Raw genomic sequence first — 24,621 nt, forward strand, 5'->3', positions numbered from 1 at the left:
CACAACACAGCTTCTCCAGCGCTTCAGCTGAAACTGATCAGTTTAGGATAAAGCATGCTATCATGAGGAAGCTAGGCATATGGGCACTCACTGTGTTTGCATGGCAAGACATAGGAAACAGGACAGAGACAAGGATCCTTGCAAAGATTTTTCTGGCTGCCAGCAGAGAAGACCTCAAGAGAGATCAATGTATTTACTCCTGCTAACCCTCTTCTGGGGAAGATATTGGTAAGTGTCCTCAGTTCTAGCAATTTTCTCTGCCCTATGTATGGTGCAAATGAGGTTCAACTTCACCTGTCACTTTCCCTCTCCTGGAACGACTGGAATTAGCACTCTTTTAAGAGCTTATCCCTACCTCACATTCGGAGAACCTTAAGAAGAAACACTGGGGAGGTGTGGCAAGTTGCCAGGAAGTACTATCTGATATGAAAAAATATATCAATAAATCTACCAACTCATTTCAAACTCCAAGAATGTGCCAACAGTTTTTCCTCTGTCTGGGGAGGGAAAAGTCTCTTCCTCTCATGTAGACTAAAACAGTGTGACTCTCTTGGCATTCCTTATGACAGAAAATCCAGTTGTACATGAGCCATGTTATAATAATATAGACTTTTTTCCAACTCATCCTTCAAAGGAACAGGATCAGTAAGGACCAAATTTGTTCACCTATAGTAATCACTGTCTGGTCTTATTTCCAACTGCAAAATGAGTATAAAGACTTTTCCAATTTTATAAAGGACAACCTCCTGAGACTCTCCCCTTCCATTGCTAGACTCTATGAGGACCCACCTCACACAGCAGGTTGGTCCAGTTAGTGCTGTGTGGTGTTGCATGGTATCATTTTTCTCAGTCCTCCCCATTATATGGCAAATGTCTGTAGAAATCATTATGTTTTTGCAACACGTAAAATATATGTCATCAAATTCTACACTGATGGACAAAATAAAAAAGCAAAACAAAGGCAAGGAGAAAGAGTATCTTAAGTGGCTGCACTGTATTACTTTGGATCTTTCATTTTTTGATATTCAAAAAATATCTACTGTATTCACTGTATTATTCCATCCATATGTGACTATTCTGGAAAAAGCAAACATATGGATATGGTAAGATCAGTACTTGCCAAGTGTGAGTGCGGAGGGAGGAAGGCATGAAAAGGCAGAGTACAGAGGATTTTTAGGGCAGTGAAACTATTCTGTGTATGATACTACAATAGTAGATGCATGTCATTATATATTTGTCCAACCCCACAGAATGTACAATATCAAGAGTGAACCCTAATGTAAACTATGCACTTTGGGTGGTAATGACATGTCAATGTAGGTACATCAATTGTAAAAAATGTACCCTGCTGGTGGGAGATATCATATCATGATGAGGAAAGTTATGGATGTGTGGGACACATTGGGTATGTGGGATATCTCGGTACCTTCCTGTCAATTTTATCATGACCTAAAACCGCACTAGAAAATAAAGTTATTAATTTAAAAAAAGACATTTATGGACCCTGTTATTACCTGTGTATATTATAACCATACACAGCCACCTTGAAAATTGGATATAATTAAAGATCAAAGTAACATAGTATGGGCATTACCTCTCAATTGAAGTAAATAAAAATACATAAAGCAAGTAATTTTCATTGCATATTTAGACAAGAAAGTAATAGGCAAAATGAATATTATATCTTATTTCACAATTATAAAGAGGAAATGAGTATTTAACATAATATGAATCTAAACTAGACCATCCCTATAATTAATATAAAGCAATTTTTATTACAATTCAAATCACAAATCATTGTGCTTATTTGTCCAACAATTTTGCTGAAAGGTTTATCAAATAAAGACAGATTATAATTGCCATAGTATCTTATATACTGTTAAATATTCACCAAAAGCCAAAACAGCAACCAACATTGCAACTTAATATGGATCATGCAACTGAAACCACTCCCATGTTATATCATTATATTATTAGTTATTAAAATAAAACTTTAAGGTAACACCAAAATTATAGTCAGGGCTATAGTTGCTGTGCAGAAAAGTTTTCATCTAGCAGACAGGAAAATACCATGCTTGCGAGGCTGGCCCTCGGCTGGCATTTGGAAACTTGGATTTAGAGAGTTCCCAACATTCCCTAACTGATAAGAGTGACTCACTGTGCCTGAACTGTTGGTACAAACAATGTGGTTTACCCGGAACAGGTGCTTTCCATCTGGGAATCTGCAATTTTGGTACACGCAGGAGAGAGGATGTCTAGGCAACTAGCCTCCATAAAAAAATTGGGTACTGAGTCTCTAATAAGACTATGATACTGGTAGACAACACTGCACATGTGTTGTCAAAATTTGATGCTGGGGAAAGCACATCCAGGTAACTCTGCAGGAGAGTACTCTTGGACGCCTGTACCTGGTTTCATTCACATCTCACTATATGTACCTTTTTCCTTTGCCAATTTTGCTGTGTATCCTATCACTGTAATAAATCAAACCCCTGAGTATGACTATCTGTTGAGTCCTGTGAGTCTGCCTAGTGAATCACCAAATCTTGGGGTGGTCTTGGGAACCCTTGATGCAAATGCATTATATGAAATTTTTATAATTTAAGAGGATGTGTTATATATGACTAAAATCAGAAAGTGATTTAACAGTATTAATACCTGTCCCTAGTCTGTTTTTCTTGATATTTCCCTTAGAGATAAATTCCTGTATTTCTATATCCATTTGAACAAAAGAATACAAGGGATAGTTGAAACAATGATGTCAGAAAATAATATGCAATAAGCAAAAATCCTATGTTAACCCAAATAAAAAATACAGAATCCTGATGACTGACAATATATTCTACTGTATGAAAGTTTCTAGCAAGAAAATGAAAAAAAAAATTACAGTCAATTCTTGGCAACTCAGCAGGGTTTATTTACTTTCTCTAATAATTGTGCATCAGGCCAAGCCTGTAGTCCTAGCTACCCTGAGAGGCTGAGGCAGGAGGATCACTGGAGCCTAGGAGATCAAGGCTGCAGGGCACTACGATCATGCTTGTGAATAGTCACTGCAATCCATCCTGTGAGGCAGAGACCCCCATCTCTTAAAAAATAAATTGTGCATCATTCAGGTAACTGGGATAATTCTAGAGAAACAGATAGATAGCCATTGGATATAGTATAATACTATACTACTGATCACAGAGTTCCTTTAGTTTCTAATCTTTTTCTTAATTTCTTATAAAACTAAAAATACAGTTCACCTATTAAAGGCAGTTCTTCAGTAAACAAGTCAAAAAAGTCACATCCAAAATGTAGGAAGAGTTATCTACTGTTCCCCCAACTAGAGGACTTGTTCATTAAAAATTAATAGGGCCTTTAACTTATTTGGGGGGAAAAAAGGAGTCATCTTATGTAGAGATGGTTAACAGTGTAGTAATCCAATTGACCGCATATTCCAGCTAAATCACAGATTACCAATTTCTGAGGAAATACAATGCCATAGGAAAACTATGTCAGATAAAACAATTTGTATTTGACAATCCTGAAGACGCTTAAAAGCTTGGTAGATCATCAGCAGCAGCACTGTCATTGGGATACAGATATAAAGAAATTTAGCATTAGAAACTAATAGAATACCAGATATAGTCCAGGTTAGGTTGCCAATTCTCTTAAAAGGAAATCACACACATTCTTCAAACATACATATACTACAAATGGGTTCTAACAATATTTTCTTTAGGGCTGAAATTCAAAAGGAAGAAGTAAAATCAGATATGTCAAAAAGGCAATGGAAAGAGAATTGCACTAACAAAGAGTCAGGTACTGACTTTCTAACCAATGTCACCTGAGTTTCCCAAATACTGAGAACCAGTGTAGTTAGTATATCACCTTATATTTTTCTCTGTGGTATTATATTAGTTTTCTGCAATAAGATATTTAATAATGTCACTTTCTTGAAACTCTTTGCCTGAAATGACTTGTGATCCAAACTCAAAGCTCTGTCAGAACCTAGCTCTGGGACGATTCCATGCCAGAGTGGGGGCACGTGTGTGTGCCAGCAGCTTCCAGTGCTGCCAGATTTTTGTTTTGGAATGCACGCAAAGAGCTTACCAAGGACTTCAGTACAAATCAAGTATTTCCACAAGCACCAGTTAAGAAAGACAACACTTTTCCTCACATGTGACCCTTAGGTTGTGACAATTCTGGAAAAACATTGGCATGTTACTCACCAGGCTAGACCATTTTCTCTGACCCTGTGTAGGTGGCTACTACAATTAGAAAAAGTTAGGTAGGATCTTAGCAGATGTATTCTTCCATATGTGGATTTCAGTAGTATAAATCACATAAATAGTAGACCGCATAACTTTAAAATTGTCGTTTTGAATAGGCTACCACCAAACAGCTTTAAAACGTTCAATCCAACTTACTTTTTAGTAATCTTATTTGTCAAAATTGATACTCTCTCCTGGAAATTCTCACATTTTTTTTGGATTTTTGCAACACCACTAAAATGTGGTCTTACTAATAACCTATGTAACAGAGGAAAACAAACTATCAAACAGAGAGTAAGAGAAATAAATTCACAACACAACTATCCTTTGTTTAATTAAAACACGTGTGGCCTAACTTGTTATCTCTGAGTTCTTCCTCAGCCTTGAAAAAGTTGCTGAGCGGACAGTAGGAGCATAAACTTCTGCTTCCTCAAGAGACAGTACCAGGTGCCTTCCACTATCAAGAAGAAAGAAGCAGCTAATTTCTACTGTCAATCTGCTACATGAGAAACAGAAAAAGCCAACACTGCAGTTTCACAGCTGCTTTTATTATCAATTCATCGAAGCAGAAGGGAAAAAAAGCCATTTCCAGCCTTTAAAAACACCAAGCAACTTTCCTCACCACCTGACATTTCTTTCCTCCCTCTTTTTGTCGTGGCCACTCTCTTTCTTTTTGTCTCTCTCTATCTCTCTCACTCTTTTTCTTTCTTTCTTTCTCAGAAAAATAAACTTTTACTTTTGTACATCCTGGTCACTGTCTGAGAATTCTTTTTTGCCCACATATGGATTTCACACCTTAACAATCACTTCCTCTGGGGCCACTCCCAGTTTTCTCTAGCCACTGCTGTCTTCTTGACCACCTCCTTTCCTCTGCAAAATGCAGATATTCCCAGGTTTTTGTCACCAGCCTTTTTCATTTTCTGTATGTTCCTCATCGTGGACAAGCCCATTTAGATTTATAACATCACCTAATTGTTTAATAATATTATTCCAAGTCTGCATCTTCAAGCTCACATTTCAATCTATGCCTAGAAATGCCTAGTAGCCAATTGCCTACTGAAAATGTCTACATGCATATTCCACTGAACTCAGGCCGGGTGCAGTGGCTCACGCCTATAATCCTAGCACTCTGGGAGGCTGAGGCGGGTGGATAGCTCGAGGTCAGGAGTTCAAGACCAGCCTGAGCAAGAGCAAGACCCCGTCTCTACTAAAAATAGAAAAAAATTATCTGGACAACTAAAAGTATATATAGAAAAAATTAGCCGGGCATGGTGGGCATGCCTGTAGTCCCAGCTACTCGGGAGGCTGAGGCAGTAGGATCGCTTAAGCCCAGGAGTTTGAGGTTGCTGTGAGCTAGACTGACGCCACGGCACTCACTCTAGCCGGGGCAACAAAGTGAGACTCTGTCTCCAAAAAAAAAAAAAAAACCTGCTGCTCTTCTCTCTTCACCTGACAATTTTCTTCTCCTTCCTCATGTCCAGTTTAAATGTTAGTGCATGCCCTGGAAACCTATGAATCATCTAAGATTTCTCTCTGCCCCCTAACTTTCTGCATTCCATAATCACTAAATCATATTAACTATACCTCTTTTCTGCCTCTCCTTTATATTTCCACTGTCACTGGAAATATTAATATAAAATAAATATGTTTTGTTGCTATTCTTATCTATATCTCCTAGTTTATATTTATTTATTTATTTTGGAGACAGAGTCTCGCTCTGCTGCCCGGGCTAGAGTGCCATGGCGTCAGCCTAGCTCACAGCAACCTCAGACTCCTGGGCGCAAGCAATCCTCCTGCTTCAGCCTCCAGAGTAGCAAGGACTACAGGCATGCGCCACCATGCCCAGCTAATTTTTTCTATATATTTTTAGTTGTCCAGATAATTTCTTTCTTTTTTTAGTAGAGACGGGGTCTCCCTCTTGCTCAGGCTGGTCTCGAACTCATGACTTTGAGCTATCCTCCCGCCTCGGCCTCCCAGAGTGCTAGGATTACAGGCGCGAGCCACCGCACCCGGCCTATATTTATTTCATGTTTAAATTTCCTAAATATAGACTCTTAACAGATGGTTTTCATGGGGAGGGAGGAAGCCCCCACCAACTATTATTGTTATTTCTTAAGTAAAAAAAAAAAATTTAGGCAAAACCAATAAAAAATGTATAATGTCAAGAAAAAGACCAACATTTTAAAATGAATAAACAGAGTTTCCTAACTTTATTTCACATGAATGGGTGAAAACCTCCTAATAGATGGGTGCTAGTCTCCGGATTGGTGCCAAGGAAATTATGGCTTTGACTACTGCAAAACTTTCCTTATCTCCCAGTCTCTTTACGTGGTTACTTTCCATCTATCCCCTATAGGAGGTCTCAGCAAACTACAGACCACAGGCCAAATCCAGCCTGCCATATGGTTTGGTGAACAAAGTTTTGTTGGAGCACAGTCATGCCCATTCACTTCCATCTTATCTACAGAAGCTTTCACAGTACAATGGCAGGGTTGAGTACATATGACAGAGACCACATGGCCTGAAATGTTTACTATCTGGTCTTTTACAGAAAAAGCTTGCCACTTGCCAATCCCGGCTTCAGACCATAACCAGAATTCCCTAGTACTCAAATCTAATCTTGTGACTCCCTGCTCAAAATTCTCCAATGAATCCCTGCAGTAAACATTGCTGGTCTCCTACCCAATAGCCATTCCTTTTTTTTCTTGCTGGAGAAACACAATTCTATTTGGATACTTATCGTCTCAGTAGCCCTCCCTGTCTCCAAAAAGGGAAATGATTATTCTAAGCTAAGCTAGTGATTATTCTAAGCCATCTGCTTTCCCATGCCTGGTTTAGGAATGAGCATGTGGCATAACCCAACCAATAAAATGTTACAGGAAGTCCAATGCAGTTTTCTCCCTATTTACAAGAAACCCATGGAGAAAAGCAGCCCATCCAGCCTTTAGATAGTGTCTTCTGAGAACATGTTTGGAGCTGTTGTGAGGTAGCCAATCATGACAGGAGACATGAACAAAACAGTGCCAATGGCAGAGCTGAAAGAGGGACAACAAGCAGAATCCGATGCAATCACTGAACCACCCAAAAAACTCTGGTTACTATTGTTTCAGCCACTGTTCCTTACATCATCTATTCTTTGCTGCCAAAAGCCCTCTACCTGGGAAAACTCTCAGGGCCTACATGATAAGAGCTACTCATTAACAAGTGCTCCATAAGCTTGCCTTACCTAGGTATTCACCTCATTCCCAACCATTTCCATATCACACTTTTTACACTAGCAAAACTGAACTGCTCACAAACCCTACAAAGTACATTCACATCTCTTAGCTTTTGCACTTGCTGTTTTGTTCTGCCAAACATGCAACCTTGCCAGATGTTCCTTCTGTCTCTTTACCTGGCAAATTTCCACTCGCTCTGCATGCTCACCTTAAATCCCACCCACTTTGTTAAAGCTTTAATTCCTCACCATGAACTTAAAGTGTCTGGCACATACTGAACATGCTAAATACATAATAAATGATAACTATAAGCTCCCAGAGGGCATCTGACACACAGTAAGCAATGAATAAAGAAGTAAATAATGGAAATGACAATTAGAATAACAAGCTCCTGACTGTATTTTTTATAAATGTGTGTATTCTGTAACATCAGAAAAATGTTTAGTACCTAAGAGACACTTGATAGTTATATGTTAAGTGGACAAATGAATAAACAAATAAAAATGTCCTCTTCGAAAATTCTGTTGAAAAAACACAGGAATTATATAGGGACAGCTCTTTTCTATTAGGAACACCTTAAAGACCAAAACTAGGTTTCAACTTATGGGGAGTAAAGTTGATAATAGCGAGACCTGGTTAGCATGAGAATATGTAACATAACCTGTGCTTCTCAACAAGGAACTGCATTTCTGACTTCTGTACTGAGTAGGCATCTTTAAATACTAATTTCCTCTTGGTATTGGACACACTGGCTAAGTTTTGCAGTTCTTATGGTCATTTGTTTACTGTACCAGAAAGGTATTTCCGAATTCCCAGTTTTAAAGATAGTTACATTTTTCATGACACAAATCACTATGTAATGCAGTTGACCATTGAACAACATGGCTTTGAACTGCAGGGACCCACTTATCCACAGATTTTCTCCTGCCTCTGCCACCCAGAGAAGGCAAGAACAATCTTTCCTCTTCCTCCTCCTCCTAACCTACTCAATGTGAACATGAGTAGAATGAAGATCTTTATGACGATCCACTTCCACTTAATAAATAGTAAATATAGTTTTTCTTCCTTATGATTTTCTTGATAACTAGTTTCTTTTCTTTAGCTTACTTTATTGTAAAATTACAGTATATGATGCATACAACATACACACCATGTGTTATTCGACTGCTTATGTTATTGGTAAGGCTTCTTCTGGTCAATAGTAGGCTATTAGTAGTTAAGTTTGGGGGAGTGAAAAGTTATATGCAGATTTTTGACTGCACTGGAGATTTGTGTCCATAATCCCTAGGTTGTTCAAGGATCAACTCTAATTAAATTCACTTACTAAATGCAAACCATTTATTATAAAAACTAAATAGAAGATCTGTTGTTATAACAAATCCAATTTGTTACAATGTCACTATAGAGGAAACACATACCATAGTATCTTAATTTTTTTTATTTATATAAAAATATCATAGAAGATTTTAGGGAGCATAATTAAATGAATTAACTTTTTTCAGACAACTGTTTGAGATTATAAACTACTTACAAATAACTTCCTAAATAATTCTGAATTCTAAACTAAAGAAATTAAAGAAATTAATTTAAACAAGGAAGTTTTAATAGAAAACACTCATAAATTGAAGTTGATTTTTTTAAACTGCTCTTTTGTGGTCAATACTTCCTTAATCTTACTTTTTAAATGAGGGTAAAACCAAGACTAATTCAACATCAGAATTCTTACCTGAATTGCTATTTTGAGAAGGACTTCTAGGATTTTTGCAGTTCGTATCGTCTTTTGGTATCTTTCCTTCTTCATATTCTGAAATTTGTTTGTAAATGCTATGTATACAAGATATAATAAATAAAATTACTATTTGAATACTGATATGAAAAACATTTGCCAAATACATTAAATGCTTAAGAATATTTCAGAAAATACCAGAGCTAATCTCAGAACTTTATTTATCCCATACACTTCAAATCTGTAGGTTCTACAAACTTACTAAGCTTCTAATTAAAGAAGAAAAAAAGTAAGTTGAACTAGTGATGAATTGAGGGCAGTACAGCTCGACAAATTAACCAGTTTGCTTACATAATGCAAAGTGTGTAAGCAACAGCTGTTTGTTCTTAGACAAGTTGCTTTTCTTAGCCTCATTGTCTTCTGAAAAATAAGAATTTTACTGCCTTATTTCAAGAGGTTGTTTTGAACATTTAACAAGATTACATTTTTAAAGTGCTCAGAAATAGTAAAGCAATGGAATAATTTGTTTTTGGACCTAATTGCTGAAACTATTTTGGAATCCCAAATAAAATGCAATATGTATTTCTTCATAAGTTATAATAAGTCAAATGCTGCAGTTTTCAGAAAATGTTACTAAACCAATTTGGGGTATTAGTTGTTCTATTTTTTGTGGATTGTAATCCAGGGTATCTCTGCTATTTCATAATTTGTAACAAAATTTATTTAAGAAATATTATCTCATTAAATTAGATAACTTTTTTATTGTTGTTGTTAAGACAGGGGTCTTTTTCTGTCACGCAGTGTGGAGTTCAGTGGCATGATCATAGCACACTGTGGCCTCCAATTCCTGAGCGCAAGCAATCCTCCCTCCTAAGCCTCAGGAGTAGCTGAGATTACAAGCATGAGGCACTGCACCCAGCAAATTAGATAACATTAAGTGTCCCCTATTACTGAGCTAATCAATCACACCAAGGGCAGAAACAAATAGATGTCAAGACGTAGCTTAGACTACTACTACTCCTTCTCTACCTAACCAAACTCTGAACCACCAGATCTTTGTTAGAATGATGCTTAATCTCCATGTTCAGCTCCAACAGACATGGAAGACAAAACCCTACTTTTCTTTTTTTCAAGTTCCATGAAGGAGATGCAAATTGGCATTTTCTCATTCCCGAGATACATACTGACAACATATTTGCACACAGCATCTCACATGGTACTCAGCTTCGTTCTCACTTCATAGATCACCTTACATGGATATTTTTGTAGTGGAAATCATAATTTCAATATTGAGTGTCACCCATTTTGCTTTCACTTACACTGTTTGCTTGGAGCTAGTCAGCAAGTACTCAAATGATCTTCCACAAAATATGGGATGTGTCACAAATTCGGGTGCCATCCTTGGGCAGGAGCCATGCCAATCTTCTCTATAGGGTCCCAATTTTGGTATATGTGCTGCCCATACAAGCACAAAGCCCGACTTTTCTACATGGATACTGATGAATCATAGATGAGGCTCAGCTCTGTTCACCCCAACTAACCTACCTTAGATTCAGGGAGTTCTATTGAATGGCTTCCTTGGGAGGCAGAATTTGAAAATATTTTAAAAACTTGAGGTAGAAATACAAGTAGCTTGGGAGATTTTCACGATTTTGGAAACCAAATCACTTGAGCAGCTGACCACAAGTTGGTGCTCACTACTCTGGGGAAGGAACATATGGGACCTTTCACTACATAAGAAAAGGTGCTACCCAGGATAGAAAGGAGACTTGGGGTACATATCTGGGAGCAAAGAAGAAAAGAAACTGATCTCTCCCTGCAACATTACTTGAACCCCTCTGATAGTTGAGAACAATTCCACACACTATTTGCTAGGGAAAAGCCAAAAAAGGGCCTCAAAGGAGAACTTATCATCACAGTCTAGGGTGGCCTAAATGTGGGCTTCAAATAAGGTTTGAGTGTGGGGGGAAGGGTCAATTTGCTCACTATGTGTGTGGCTAAACCTAGGAGGCCTGGCTGCCAGAGCAGGGTGCTGGTGCTTTGGGAGCAATGACTGAGCATATAAGAATATGCAAGTGAACTAGAAAAACTTGTAACTTTGAAGTCTAAGTATGGATCACCATGAAGACTTAGGGATCTGAATCAGTCAGGGCATCTTGATAACAAAGGTCAATCATATCAGACTGCAGGACCAGTTCCAATGGCAACAATGAAGCAATGGAATCACCAGAAACAATGGAATGATTAGAATGTCTTTATTCCCCCTCTTTCTGACTTGTAAATAGGAGATAGTCCTCAGGGGAAGAATGAGGACTTTTGACTAAACTGCACATTCAAGACCCAACTAACTAATTAGAAAAATCAAAACGTGACACTATTTTTATCCCACGCAGAGGGGTTCTCCTTGGAATGAGATGGGCAATGTTGGGATCCCTAAGGATAATTGTCTTAAAAGTCCTGAGATAAAGAACCCTGTACCCCTCGCTACTTAGAAGTACTCTTGCCTTTTGCTTGATTTCTGGTGGATGAAGTGGATTGACTCACTGCCTTTCCACAACTACCTGAACCTAACTATGAAATTTCACCTGATGTATAAGACACAATAGTTATAATTATTTTAAACATCAACATGGTATTAACTTGCCTTTTAATGTAAACACTTACGATTTCAAACCACTACAAAGAGCATAATCTTTTGCAGTCTGCCCAACCATATCTTCACAAGAGACATCAATGCATTGCTGAAGAAGAAGATTGGCTATATCTGGTGATTTCTTATGTAAGGCAATCATGAGGGCTGTTCTAAAATAACAGACAGATGACTGTTAAGTTTCCACCCTGAGGAACGTTAATAAACTGATTTAAACAGCTCATTTCATATACTTTACCCATGTCCTATTTCACCTGTCAGTGTAGATTTAACCATTTACATGCACTAATAGACATAAACAGCTTGGGTGCTCTAGTGTTCATCTTTGTAAATTATTACCAAGGCCAAAAAGAACAGACAAAAAGGAAGCCTCTTGTCCCTCTGGGGTATTACATAGTCAAGGATGTTAAAGTCCTCTGATGGGCAAGAAACTACGGATGTCAATTATCTAAAGTATGCAAAGATTTCTCTATTACCTCCCTAGTCTGATATAATAGTTTGTACTTCAGTCAGCTTGGGGTCACATAAGAAAGAGCTATCTGAAGGCTTAAAACAGCAATATTAATAATAATGACAATAATATTAATAGTAGTCCTTGTAATTTCAGTACATGATGCTTACAATATATGCTAGGCACTGAATTCAATGCTCTCTCTATATAATCTTACTCACACACAACCACCCTTGAAGGATGTATTATTACCCTCCTTTTCATAGCAGAAAATGCATTTAGTGGTAAGTAGGGCTCCCAAGGTCACACAACTAGCAAGTGGGAAAACTAGGAATTAAATCTAGTCGTGTGTGACTCTAAAGCCTCTTTTCTCTTTATCACTCACCCACGGCTTGTCTTCATTAAAAGAAAAGTTTATCCAACTTAAGGTATCTTTCTTCCCTCTATCCATACTAATTTAAAAAAAATCAAAATACACTAGAAATGAAAAAGGAAAGAAACCAATGAACCCACAGTACCTGGTAATAGCAATTAAGGGTCACTCAGGGATCACCTAACATGAATATTCCTCAAAGCAAGAAACTTAAAGCAAAGAGTCATCCAAAAGACAAAATGATTTTCAACTGCTATTTATGTTTAACATAGCATTTTTAAAGGAAAAGTGTATAAGAAGCAGAGGTTAGAAAAATACTAGAAAAAGGTTAAGAAGTCAATATTGAGGCATAAAGTAAACTGAAAACTAAAGTCCACATGTTATAAAACTAATAAAATACAAAATCCCTTTAGGTAAGATAAGGCCACAGGACCAAAAACATTGGGTTACAAATAACAAGCATCAGTCAGTATAATAAGAGAAGATATATCCTATTATACGCTGCTCTTTATATTGCCCAGTCCAAATATTTGCTTTTCTACCTGATGATTTGTGTTGATACTTTGCACTATATCCCAATAATTGTAAGTTAATCTTATTTATTTAATATTTTGGACTTGTGTGATTACTGCTCCAGAACACCACTTGGGTTTAAGAAAAACATAACTACTGTACCTTTTCAAATTATCAACTGCATTTACGTTTGCATTTTTCTTTATTAAAAACTCTACCATTTGCTGTCTTGTGTTATACACAGCAAGTAAAAGTGGTGTGAGGCCACCCTGTAAAACAGCAAAAAAATTGATAATTCTCAACATTACATGTTTCTCAATTGAACTCAAAACCTTATATAATATCCTATGAACTTACACATATAACATAGAAAGTAAACAAAAAGTAGTCCCTTCCTGCTCATTCCTCCAGGCTCTCCCATATGCTGCTCCTTCCCTTGCAAACTCCCTTCCTCTGCCTCACCACATTAACTCCTACCATCTCCAAAACTCACTTCAAACATTTACCAGCTCCGGGAATCTTTGCTTCTCTCACACTATTTAGCATGGTATATTGCAATTAGTTTATTGTTCCCCACATAAACCTAGAACTTCTTGAGGGCAGGGACTCCATCTTTTCTCTATATCCCCAAACCCTAGGACACAGTAGTAAATCCTCTAAGTATTTTTATTAAAGGAATGATCTAAATTATTATTCCCAGAGCAGTGTTTCCTAAACTATATGCCAAAGAATATTTACTGCAAGGACAGTCTCCCAACAGAAATATTCCATGATCATCTATATTTGAGAAATATTACAAAACTGCATTCTATGTCCAATATTCAAGAAATCTCTTGGACTTGTCCTAATCCCTATTTGACAATACTTTTTTGTGGCAAACATTAACATTTGAGTGATGAGAGTTTCAGGGATACAGTTCCGAGTGCTTTCCAATAAAGGCAGAGGTTTCTCCCAATTGACACAAACTCGCTTCTCTTCTATCAATGGTGTCAGCATCCCAGATGCCGATGTCAGCCACTCCTGCTCCAAATGAGTCACTAAAGAAATGAGCTCTGAATTAAAAGAGATGGGCTACAAATGAATTTCAATTGCTTATTATGAAATGGTCCATAGGGTTGCTGCTCTTACAAGGAAACAGATTTTTATCTTAGCTGTTAGAAAGCTCATGAAATTATGAGTATGAAATTTTATTCTCAATGTTAATGATAATCCCAGGACCTTGGTGCATATCTACAGTTTTAACCGATTGTCGTTCTGGTTTCCATCTTAATTGCTACCTAAAATTATACTTTATTAATATTTTAGACACAATAGAAATCAGAAATATAAATACAATGGCTTATCAATACAATTTCTAACACTGATCTCTATGGAGTATTTTTAGCATGACGAAATCTACTTGCATTTTTAAGGGACAATGATAAGGAGACTTACACAACATTTTCTGCAATACGCATAACCTATTCAACTGTAACCATGATTAGCCTAAAAAGGCATATATATAGGCATTCTAGTGGGAGGATGATTGTTCATGGTATATATAAAGAAGAAGAGTTTTTCTGAAAAAAACAACTTCTAAATTCTAAAATTAAACCCCAGTACTAAGGGATTAATATAAAATATAGACTATATATTATAAACACATATGAACTATCTTGAAGACTTTGAAATCTTTACTGCAACATGCTATAAAATAAGAGCTGTAAACTCAAGTACTTACAGAGGCAAAGAAGGTGACCTGAGCATGTGAAGGACCTAGGCAGGCACAGTAGAAAAGTGGAGAACATACACCTCATAGAAAGGGGCAGCATCCTCACTGCACACCAAACAGTAAGACTGACTCAAGGGACACCACATTGGATTCTTTAATAGAAGCCTGAAATCCAGATTTCTGCATGTCTCCTAAATTGTACACATTAACGGCATTTATGGAAGCAAATTAAATATACCTATGGCTGTCCATATTTAGACTATTTAGGCCACCCTTGTGTTTTCATGTTTGCTACAAATGTGTTTCCACATGGTTGTGTATAAAGCAAGGGTTTGCATGTAAAATCTTTCCTTTCTTTAGTATCACATGTGTTACTGAAAAATCAGGCTCCAACATGTAACACAAGTTGCTCTTAGAACTCATAACACTCACTTCATGGATTTTTACATTTATTTATTTACAATCTATTCATATTTAATTTTCTTAAACTGTTAACCAAACAGATAATCAGTTCATAGGACTGCTGAAACTAAATTATTAAAAGAATTCCTATCTGCATTCTTAGTAACTTCATGGTTTTTAGTTAATCATGGGTGTCCTGATTATGCTAAAGCTCTATGAACTTAACAGACATACTCAGATAGTCCACCATACAGCTTCAAGTAAAAAACTGGTCAGGATTTGCTACTATTCTAATTGAAAAAAATCCTGCTTGTAAAAAACATTTATTGACCTAATCATCTGAATCACAACAGCCATGAAATCCTGAAAGCGTCTACCCTTACTTATTGAAAAATGACCCATAAGGAAATTTCTGAAGACCCTCTGAATGGCAGTGAATGATTGAAAGGAAAAGGGTGTTATTCTGTAAGCCGATTGATATTGCCAAGAATATTCCTTTTAACTTGCCAACCACAGAGGTAGAGAAAGATAAAAGTCAGGCTAATATTATTGGAAAGGAGAGGTTTGAAGAAAGTAGTACCTATCAAACTCCAACTGCTCTAGAACTTTCTGAAGTTTTTGAAACAGGTGAATTTATAGATGATATTTATACAGTGGTTCTTAACCAGGAGTGTATCAGAATCTCAAGGATTATTTTTTCTTTTTTGTTAGAGATTGGGTCTCATCATGCTGCCCAGGATAAACTCCTGGGCTGAAGCAATCCTCCTGCCTCAAGCCTCCTGAGTAGTGCCACCATGCCCAGCTCTGAGGAAATATTTTTAAATATACATTTCCTAAACCAAAATCTTTAGGGGAGAGCCTGGACTTGTAGAATTTTTTTTAATTTTCCCAGGTCGCTGTGATGCACAACTCTAGCTGAGACCTAGTGCAGTAGACAATCACTTCAGTGTCACCTCTCACCCACATGGTCAGTCCCCTTTATCACTTGGGGACGTGGCAAAAAGAGGAAAGAATGAGAGAGAGTCATTTACTGAAAACTCCATCTGGTTTTCCTGGGTAGCAGTCAAACAGAGACTGGTAAACTCAAAATGCAACCTGATTTTGCTATTTATAAGCTCTTCCCATCCAGACATTCTAGATTGGAGAGCAGAGTTTAGACACTTATCTAAGTGGCTGCTTCTGCCAGAATACAGTAATAAATCAGTGAATTATCTGTTCTTCCCTCTTGTGAAGTGTTTCCCACTTCATCATCACCTGTTCACAGTCAATCTGGCTTCCTCGGAGTCCTCCTAAAATTGATCTATAGGCAAGATTATGACTCATTAACTCTCTTTCCTAAACTGAGAATTATTTTGTTAAACCCCAAACTGAAGAGCATCTTGTGTAAATATTTAAACCGGAAAAAAAAAACAACCAACAAACCAACCAATACCAAAAAAAACCTCTCCCTGTTATTTTCCCTCAATTACCTAATTTCCAAATTGGCCTGCAGATTTCTGACGTTCTCCTTTGCCCTTTCCATTCATCTCCCTTAAGCCTTGCCACTGAGAAAGAAATCTCCCTTGTATAAATTAATTTCTAAGAAACTTGTCAACAGCACCAAGATTCCCATTTGTTGTAAAATGCTTTAGCTTTGTTAGACTTGTAAGATAAAGTCTATTTTGTGGGCAAATTTTGCTTTCCTGTGCTGTTTTACACTAATTAGAACAAAAAACTTGGGTGGGAAAAATACTTGTAAAAAAGTTTTACCTTTTACACAGTCAGTGCTTTCATAAATATTTGCCATAAGTGCACAAAAGAAAGCTGTACCCTCTACTACCTCTTTAAAAATATCAAGATGTTAAGAAAAATTTTAGACAATTAAGTTATTCCAAAATATTTTCATTCAGGAAATGCTTGAGCTTCCAAATATGGACAACTGACACTTACATATACGTCAATGTTAAAACACAGGCATTTCATATTTCAAAAATACAGTTGGTTGATCTATACCTGGCTTTTTGTCTCAATATTTGCATGGTAGTCAAGCAGTTTTTCTGCTAGTAACATGTTGTCATTATACACAGCATAGTGGAGAGCAGTGTAGCCATAGACATCCTGAAGATTTGGATCCGCACCATGCTGTAGTAGAATAGGTACACACGTACTTTCCTGGCAATGTACAGCCTGTCAGTATTAGACCAAGAAATAGAATGTAAATTCTAGGAATTCAAAATAGACATTCCACAGGTTTCACCAACTAGTTATATTTAAATGAGATACATTCATTTTGATTCTATGTATTTAAATTAAAGCCATCTCATGCTGAAATCGTTGGTTACTATATACCTTCATCAGAGCTGTCCTGTTTTTGCTGTCACACAGGTTCAGTTGGCACCGACTGATTACCAGGAGATTCACCACCTTTGAATGGCCATTGGCACAGGCCAGATGTAGAGCGGTCCTATAAAAGTGAGAGGATTTTTAGGAAATTATAGTGCACTATCTCAAAACATACAATGACTCATGCAATTGGAGACATTAAATAGCATGTCATTCCTCTGCCTTCAAAACAAACATTTACTTTTCTTGTGAAGGAAGTACAATATTTATTAGCTCTTACAGTTCACTACATTAATTCAAGGAGCAGCCTATTTGAATGGAAAGAGCTTGGCCTCTGGATGCAGTTCAGTTTGGGCTTAAATCTCTACTTTAAGCTTTGTCACTTACTAGGTATGGCTTAGCCTTTCTGTGCCTCAATTTCCTCATCAATAAAATGGGGATAAAACCAGTAGCTCACAGGACACCACTGTGATGCTTAAACAAAAATCTATGCAAAGTATTTAGAGTAGTTCCTAGCAGAAATAACAGCTCAATAATTGTTGGATATTATAAGAATTACTATTACTACTACTTAACAGAGAGAACATTTTAAGTACGTAAAATGACACAACTGTAGTCACTTGTGGTATTTTTAAAGATCAGAGATAATACTGTATTCCAATGATTCTCAGATGCTCATTTTCTCATATTTTAGCACCTAGGACATTGGAATGCTACTTATAATTCATGATTTCTTACAACTATAATTGGCATTTTAAAAATTCTCTTATTGATACAGAAAATAATGGGGCATCACACAATCCATGGTGCCTTACAGTAAATGAAATGTGGTACATATGACAGGTCTTTGGCAGTTCTAGTCACATAACTGGCATGTAAATAAATTTTAGTTCTTAAAAGTTCTATGGGGTCAGAGGGCAAATGAATAGGTATGGTTTATTTTATTCAATATTTAGATGTATGGAATGTATGTCCAATCAGATATTTCCAATGATTAATAGTATTTAAGACATGACACATCTTCAAAAGTTAAAGGTTATCTTTTGTAATTTTCTACCTTCAGAAATGCTTTTGTTTGAAAGGAGGGAGGAAAGCCATCCATTGAGATTAAGTCCTACTGCTCCAATTTTAAACCTCTCAACTCGCTCAGGTTGGGCAGGTAAACAAGAAGCGTTTTTAAGAATGGGAGGGTCCTGAGAGATAGTAGAATATATCTGCTATATAATAGGTATTCAGGTCATGTTTAATGAATAAATGGATTGAAAGAATAGATAAATACATTTGGGAGTTCAATATTTTTAAAGAAAACTGCTAGAAAGTCAAGCAATACTTTTGAAATAATAATACTTATATTTGCTTTTTTTATTTTCATAAGGATACAAACTAAAATGAGTAATCTATAATTGTTTACATATATTTCAAAATCTATATGTAATAAAAACATATGTCTATAATAAAATGTATACATAATAAAATCTACATACACAGGTAAAAAGATTCCCTTTACTCATGAAGGGGCTAAAAGTTCACAGAAGATACTAATTTAGAAAAAAACATTTTTTAATAGATAGTAAGAAATTATTTTTATCTGTGCAAGATCATATTCTTGCTCTCCCTAAGGACATATCATAAACTTTTACTAGATCTTTTCTACATGCTCATTGCAGAAAACAGATAAGGAGAAGGAAAAAAATTTAGTTATTATACAAAGGACTGGAAATAACAAAATTTTATCCATTTTATACATATTTTCAGCTAACACCAGACCATAGTCTGTTTGTGTATATGTATAATCAAGTTGATTTTTTTTCTCACTTGATACATCAAAGTACATTGTCACACACCAAAATCCTTCTGTATCTATTGCCATCTTCAATGGCCACATATTACTCCATCCTATGGATGCACTCAAATTTAGTTAACAAAATCCATTATATGGGTTCTTAATACATTACTATTTGAAGCAATGCTGAGAAAAACAAATTGCATGTATCTCTAATTAGTTCCTAAAGACATTTTAGTATAATGCAATTGATGGATAAATGGGCACGTACATCTTTCACAAAATGTGGTGCCGGCCACCAAATTGTGTATTTGAAAAATCATCAGGATCTAAACTTGAGGCAAAAGTCTTAGTACCACTGCTCTTCATGGATAGAAAACAGTAACTCATTCCGCTTAAGTCAAATTCCTTCTCTTACCAGGAACACTAATTTTTTTCCATGTGCATAGGTCACTTGTAGAATTGCAATAAAATACTATCCCCAGTTTTAGAGCTCTCATCTTATGGATTTGGAAGAATCCTCTGTAAAATTAAGATATATTTTTTTCATCTGATATGTGTGTGTGTGCGTGTGTGTAAAATTTCAATGTTCTAATAAGTATTTTTGCAATGATGTTCTCTTATTTTGTTGATTTCTTTCTACACCCTGGGGGTTTTAATTTTTATCTTGCTAAATCAAACTTCAAAATGCTTGCTTGTGAAGTCATTGTTAGGAAGGTCTTTGTCAATGTAAAAATGTACCTGTATAAATAGGCATTTGCGTTTTTTTATGGTACATTTCTCATTTTCTATATTTACAATTTTAATCTATATCCCCCATCAGGAACTTCTGTGACACAAAAATCTAGCAGGTTTTCCCCAGTTAACAGGCATTCCCTTAAAAATAACTCAAACTTTTTCTACTAATATGAAATGACATCCAGTTCCAAATTGTTGTATACATCTAAATGTTTCTGTATTTTCTATTTTATTCCATTCATTTGTCCCTTCATGATTAATTTGTAGAAACGAACAGCATATTTTGTATCTAGAAGGGCATGTCTTTGTTCACTCCGTTATGAAAATGCTCCTCCTTCCTGACCTCACACCAAGGAAGTGTGTAACTCAAAAATTTTTAAAACCTGATAAACACAGAAAACAGTTCACATTTTGAGAAAAATGAGTCTTTCTACTTAAGGATATGAAACCATCTTCCCACTTCAGTTTCCTTCTAGGATAGATCTCTCAAGTAAAGAGCTCATATAAATAGGTGTACATGAATATAAAATGGATATTGAATTTTATCTGAAGAAATTGATAAATTGTGGGAATTATTTCTCTCTCACCTTATGCATCTTCTTATAATGTATATAACATTGTTTTAAAATGTGTACATTAAAAATGAAACACTGCAGCATATACTTAATTTTGTTAGTTAAGTCACTTTACAATTGTCAATAAAGCACTGGAGAAGTGGGATGATGCGAGGATCGTAACCCCAGCTATAGTTTTGTTTTAGCGTCACTTGGCATAAAGATGGCCTGGCCTGGACACCCGCCCCCCAACAGGTTTCCAGGTCCCAGGTGATGTGGGGCCTGAGGAGGGAGGAAAGCCCAGCCGCCCTCGGGTGTTGAGCCTAAGAAATGTTGATTTATGGAAATGCCCCTTACGTTATTAGAGACAGAAATGATTTCAGGAGTTTTGCAAGGCTTTGCCCTGAAGGAATATGTGAACCCGTCAGTTCCCGCATCAAAAGATGCTTCGCCTGGGGAAGGTGTCTAAATGGTCAGCAGCAGCTGCTTTGCAAGGTGAAGCTGCAGTCTCAGGCCTGTGGTTCTCGCTTGCTTTGAACCACAAAGTAGGTTTGCGTGGAGCCACGGGATGGGAGCTGATCAAAAAAGACATGCCGCCCAAAACAGACACCTATGGTTAAAAGCCATTAGCCTAAGAGACAGCTCTTGCTTGACTTCTGAAGAATCTGTCGCAATACACAATAACTGGAGCCACTATGTCTCTGTTTTTACTAAAGTGATCGTTTTATCTTGAAACTTTGAAGTTTGTCCTAAAAAGACTTTGTAACCGTTTGTTCACATAGAGTTAATTACGGGATCTATAGAAGCCTTTTGGGAGACTGTGAACATAAAAAGAAACTACCAGTTATGTAAATCTGTTACCCCTGGCAACCCATCACTGTACCTATAAATACTGATGTAAAACTTCAGTCTTGACTCCACAATTGACGGGGATATCGAGTAGTCCTCTGAGCACGCCGCTTTACCTATTTTCATAAATCTATTCTTTTTTTTTTTTTTTGAGACAGAGTCTCACTTTGTTGCCCAGGCTAGAGTGAGTGCCATGGCGTCAGCCTAGCTCACAGCAACCTCAAACTCCTGGGCTCAAGCGATCCTACTACTGCCTCAGCCTCCCGAGTAGCTGGGACTACAGGCACGCGCCACCATGCCCGGCTAATTTTTTCTATATATATTTTAGTTGTCCATATAATTTCTTTCTATTTTTAGTAGAGACGGGGTCTCACTCTTGCTCAGGCTGGTCTCGAACTCCTGACCTTGAGCGATCCACCCGCCTCGGCCTCCCAGAGTGCTAGGATTACAGGCGTGAGCCACCGCGCCCGGCCCATAAATCTATTCTTTATAAACTGTATTTTTGCCTCTGTGTATTATTTTATTTCTATTCCCTACTATTTTTTCATCCTTCGCGACAACCCGTCTGAGGGACCCGATTCTCTGCTGGGAGAGTAGCTAACTCCCCGCACTCGGGGACAGGAGGGCAGGCCTGGGAAGAGGGCCGCCTTCCCCCCAGAACCTCCTCCCACCTCCTCCCCCCTCCTCCCCGCCCCCCCCCCCCCCCCCCGCCGGCTCACTGTTCCCAGTACCTCTTCTTCTTGTCTGTAACATCCACATTTTTCCCGCTCGAAAGGATCTCCTTCACTTTCGCTAGGTCACCGACGTTGGCAGCTTTGTGGATCTTTCTCAGGTCTCTATTATGGAGGTTGTACCAAGGACTTGAGAAGACCCTGGGATCGTAGGGCTCCATGGCCAGCCGGCCCTCCTTGCGGGCCAAGCCAAAGATCTTCCACAAGGTAGAGACCATCCTGCTGGCTTGGGAGACTCCTCACAGCTCCCCCTCGCTTTTCACCACCTCCTCACCTCTTCACTTCTCACCAACTCCAAGCTCAATAGTAGAAAGTCAACCTGGTCTGTCAACAACCTCCCACCCGGGAACTCACGGTTCCGACCTCGACCAAGTAAGGCCAAGAAAGCCGTTGAGCACGAGTGCGCATGCGCCCCTGCGCTTGCGCACACAGGCCCGAGGACAGACGCCCTTGGAAACTGTCATGCGAGCACGCGACTAGTGGATGGCGGCTGCAGCCCTGGCGCGAGAGACAGCTGGTGGGGCTCTCCCTGGGATGCCTCGGGATCGCTGTGAGTGACACCCGCAAGGCCTGAGGGCTCGGCTGACACTGCTGGCCGCTCCCGCTTCTCCTTGTCTCACTCCCGGAGCACAGCGGCTGCCAGCACTGAGCGCTCAGTGGCCACAGGGATCGGAGCTGTGCGGAGGGTCCTGTGCGTGTGCCGCCGCCGCTGACAACCATTGCAGTTGGCCGCTGCCAAGGCGTCTTGTCCCGGGTCAGCATTGCCGACAGCGTGGGCGGGGTCGGGGGTTGCCGGGCAGCCCCTGCCGGTGCACGGTGTGCAGGTGGCGGCTACAGCTCAGGCACCAGCGGAGAAATGGGTATAAATGGGCTGTCAGGGAGGTCTGTCTCAGGGAGTGCTGCAGTGGTGTGTGGTTGTGTATGTGTATGTGTGTTGAAGGGTGGTAAAAGGCTGTCTGATGTGTCCTGGGTGTGTTGCAGGGCCACCCTCATGTCTGGGAGGGCCTTGGGGAGTCCTGTTCTGTGTTTTCTAGATATGCTGGTGTTTTTTGCACCTGACCAGTCATAGGCCTTGCTGCTGTGTCTCCCCTGCCATGTGTGTCCTTTTTATTCTCTGTATCTGCTGATCTCACTATGTGGAGTGCTCTACCACCTGCTGTGCTTATTAGGAGAGCCTGGGCCTCATGATGGAGGGTGTGGCCTTGAGCTTTGCCCCTGGGTGTCAATGACACCTGACGCCTTTCTAGGGTGAGGCAGTGGTTTCTTAGTTGACCAGTCGGGTAGCAGTGGTGTCCAAAAGAGGCTTCTTGGGGGCTGGACAGTGGCAGTCAGGGCCTAAGTGGCATGCAGAGTGTCACCCAAGGCCAGCTGCTGGTTCCAGAGGCCGCAGGATGGCCCTTGTGCAGGGAGGCCACTGGCAATGGGACCCCTTGCGAGTCCTGGCTGATGCAGTCTGTCCTAGGCTTCCCTTGGACCTCGTGGCATCTGGCACCTTCTCCGGGTCACCTTTCTTTGCCTCTCTTGTCGGGCTTCAGACCCGGGTCCTCGCCCTGGCATGCATCACTCCTGGGGCCATCAACATGTGGTGCTATGCCCTGCGGTGGCCTCTACCTTTGGTGCAGGCTTGTGCCCGAGTGCGGGTCGTTGTCTCCTGGCCAGCCATCCTGAAAGTTGGTCCCATTCTTGCACTTACCCACCACGGAGGGAAGGCTATCGCCCTCCTCCACTTCTTGTCGGTGGTGCACTGTGCAGCCTTTGGCGGCTGGCCCAGCGGCCTGGCAGTGCGGCTTGGTGGGGGGAGGGTGCAGGAGGGCCATCCAGCGGATCTGTCTCTACACAACTGCTCTCAGCCTGCCCTCTGGTCAGTGGGTGTTGGAAGGGGTCTTTAAGGGGTCTGTAGCTAACATTTGTATGGTACCTTAAAGATCAAAAAGCACATGTTTTGCAAACTATTACTTAAGCCTCAGAAAATCCCTCGGTGGTAAGTGGATGAGTAATGATGGTTTTACTGAGGGTGAAGTCCTGAGACATTAATGGACGTGCCAGTGTCGCACCGGGCTCTGCCCTTGCTCAGAGCTGGCTTTTCTGACATCCCTCCTAGCACACATTCTAGAAGATTCTCTGTGATTTGCCTGTTTCTTGTCAGTGAAGCAGACCGAGAGAACATTGCTGTTGCATTTAGCGGTACTAACTGGGATGGTGGCTCTGTCTTGGGTCCATTGTCCTGGCCTGAGCTGGAGACTTGGCTCCAGCCCTCTGCTCCCCATCCGTGATTCCCCAGAACTTGGCCTTCTGTGTGGGAGCAGGACTTTAACCCGGTGTTTTCTGAACACTGGAAGTGTCA

The 24,621-nt window shown here is 39.0% G+C and overlaps 1 protein-coding gene and 1 non-coding gene across 2 annotated transcripts; both read right to left on the reverse strand.

Moving 5' to 3' along the window:
* Window positions 1–7,200: 7,200 nt before the first annotated feature.
* Window positions 7,201–22,495, reverse strand: LOC138385931 (putative ankyrin repeat domain-containing protein 19). Its single transcript, XM_069472107.1, has 6 exons — window positions 22,278–22,495; window positions 17,629–17,743; window positions 17,293–17,466; window positions 13,350–13,456; window positions 11,865–12,002; window positions 7,201–7,291 (listed from the first exon to the last, which is right to left on the reverse strand). Exons 1-6 carry the CDS (start codon window positions 22,493–22,495, stop codon window positions 7,201–7,203), a joined length of 843 nt encoding a protein of 280 aa, XP_069328208.1.
* LOC138388848 (U6 spliceosomal RNA) lies at window positions 10,565–10,671 on the reverse strand. Its single transcript, XR_011234326.1, has one exon. It is a non-coding gene; the product is annotated as a U6 spliceosomal RNA (small nuclear RNA).
* Window positions 22,496–24,621: the final 2,126 nt, after the last annotated feature.

This window comes from Eulemur rufifrons, chromosome 7, assembly GCF_041146395.1.
Source record: "Eulemur rufifrons isolate Redbay chromosome 7, OSU_ERuf_1, whole genome shotgun sequence".
Taxonomy (NCBI): Eukaryota; Metazoa; Chordata; class Mammalia; order Primates; family Lemuridae; genus Eulemur; species Eulemur rufifrons.

Bases quoted from the DNA above. Each gene is read 5' to 3' on its own strand.
- LOC138385931 (XM_069472107.1), bottom strand. From the start codon at position 22,495: ATGGTCTCTACCTTGTGGAAGATCTTTGGCTTGGCCCGCAAGGAGGGC. The intron at 12,003-13,349 runs GTACAGTAGTTA...CTGTTATTTTAG, and splicing joins GCAGTTGATAATTTGAAAAG to AACAGCCCTCATGATTGCCT. The intron at 7,292-11,864 runs GTAAGTGTTTAC...TCCCTCTTTCAG, and splicing joins CTTTGTAGTGGTTTGAAATC to CTCTGCCATTGGCACTGTTT.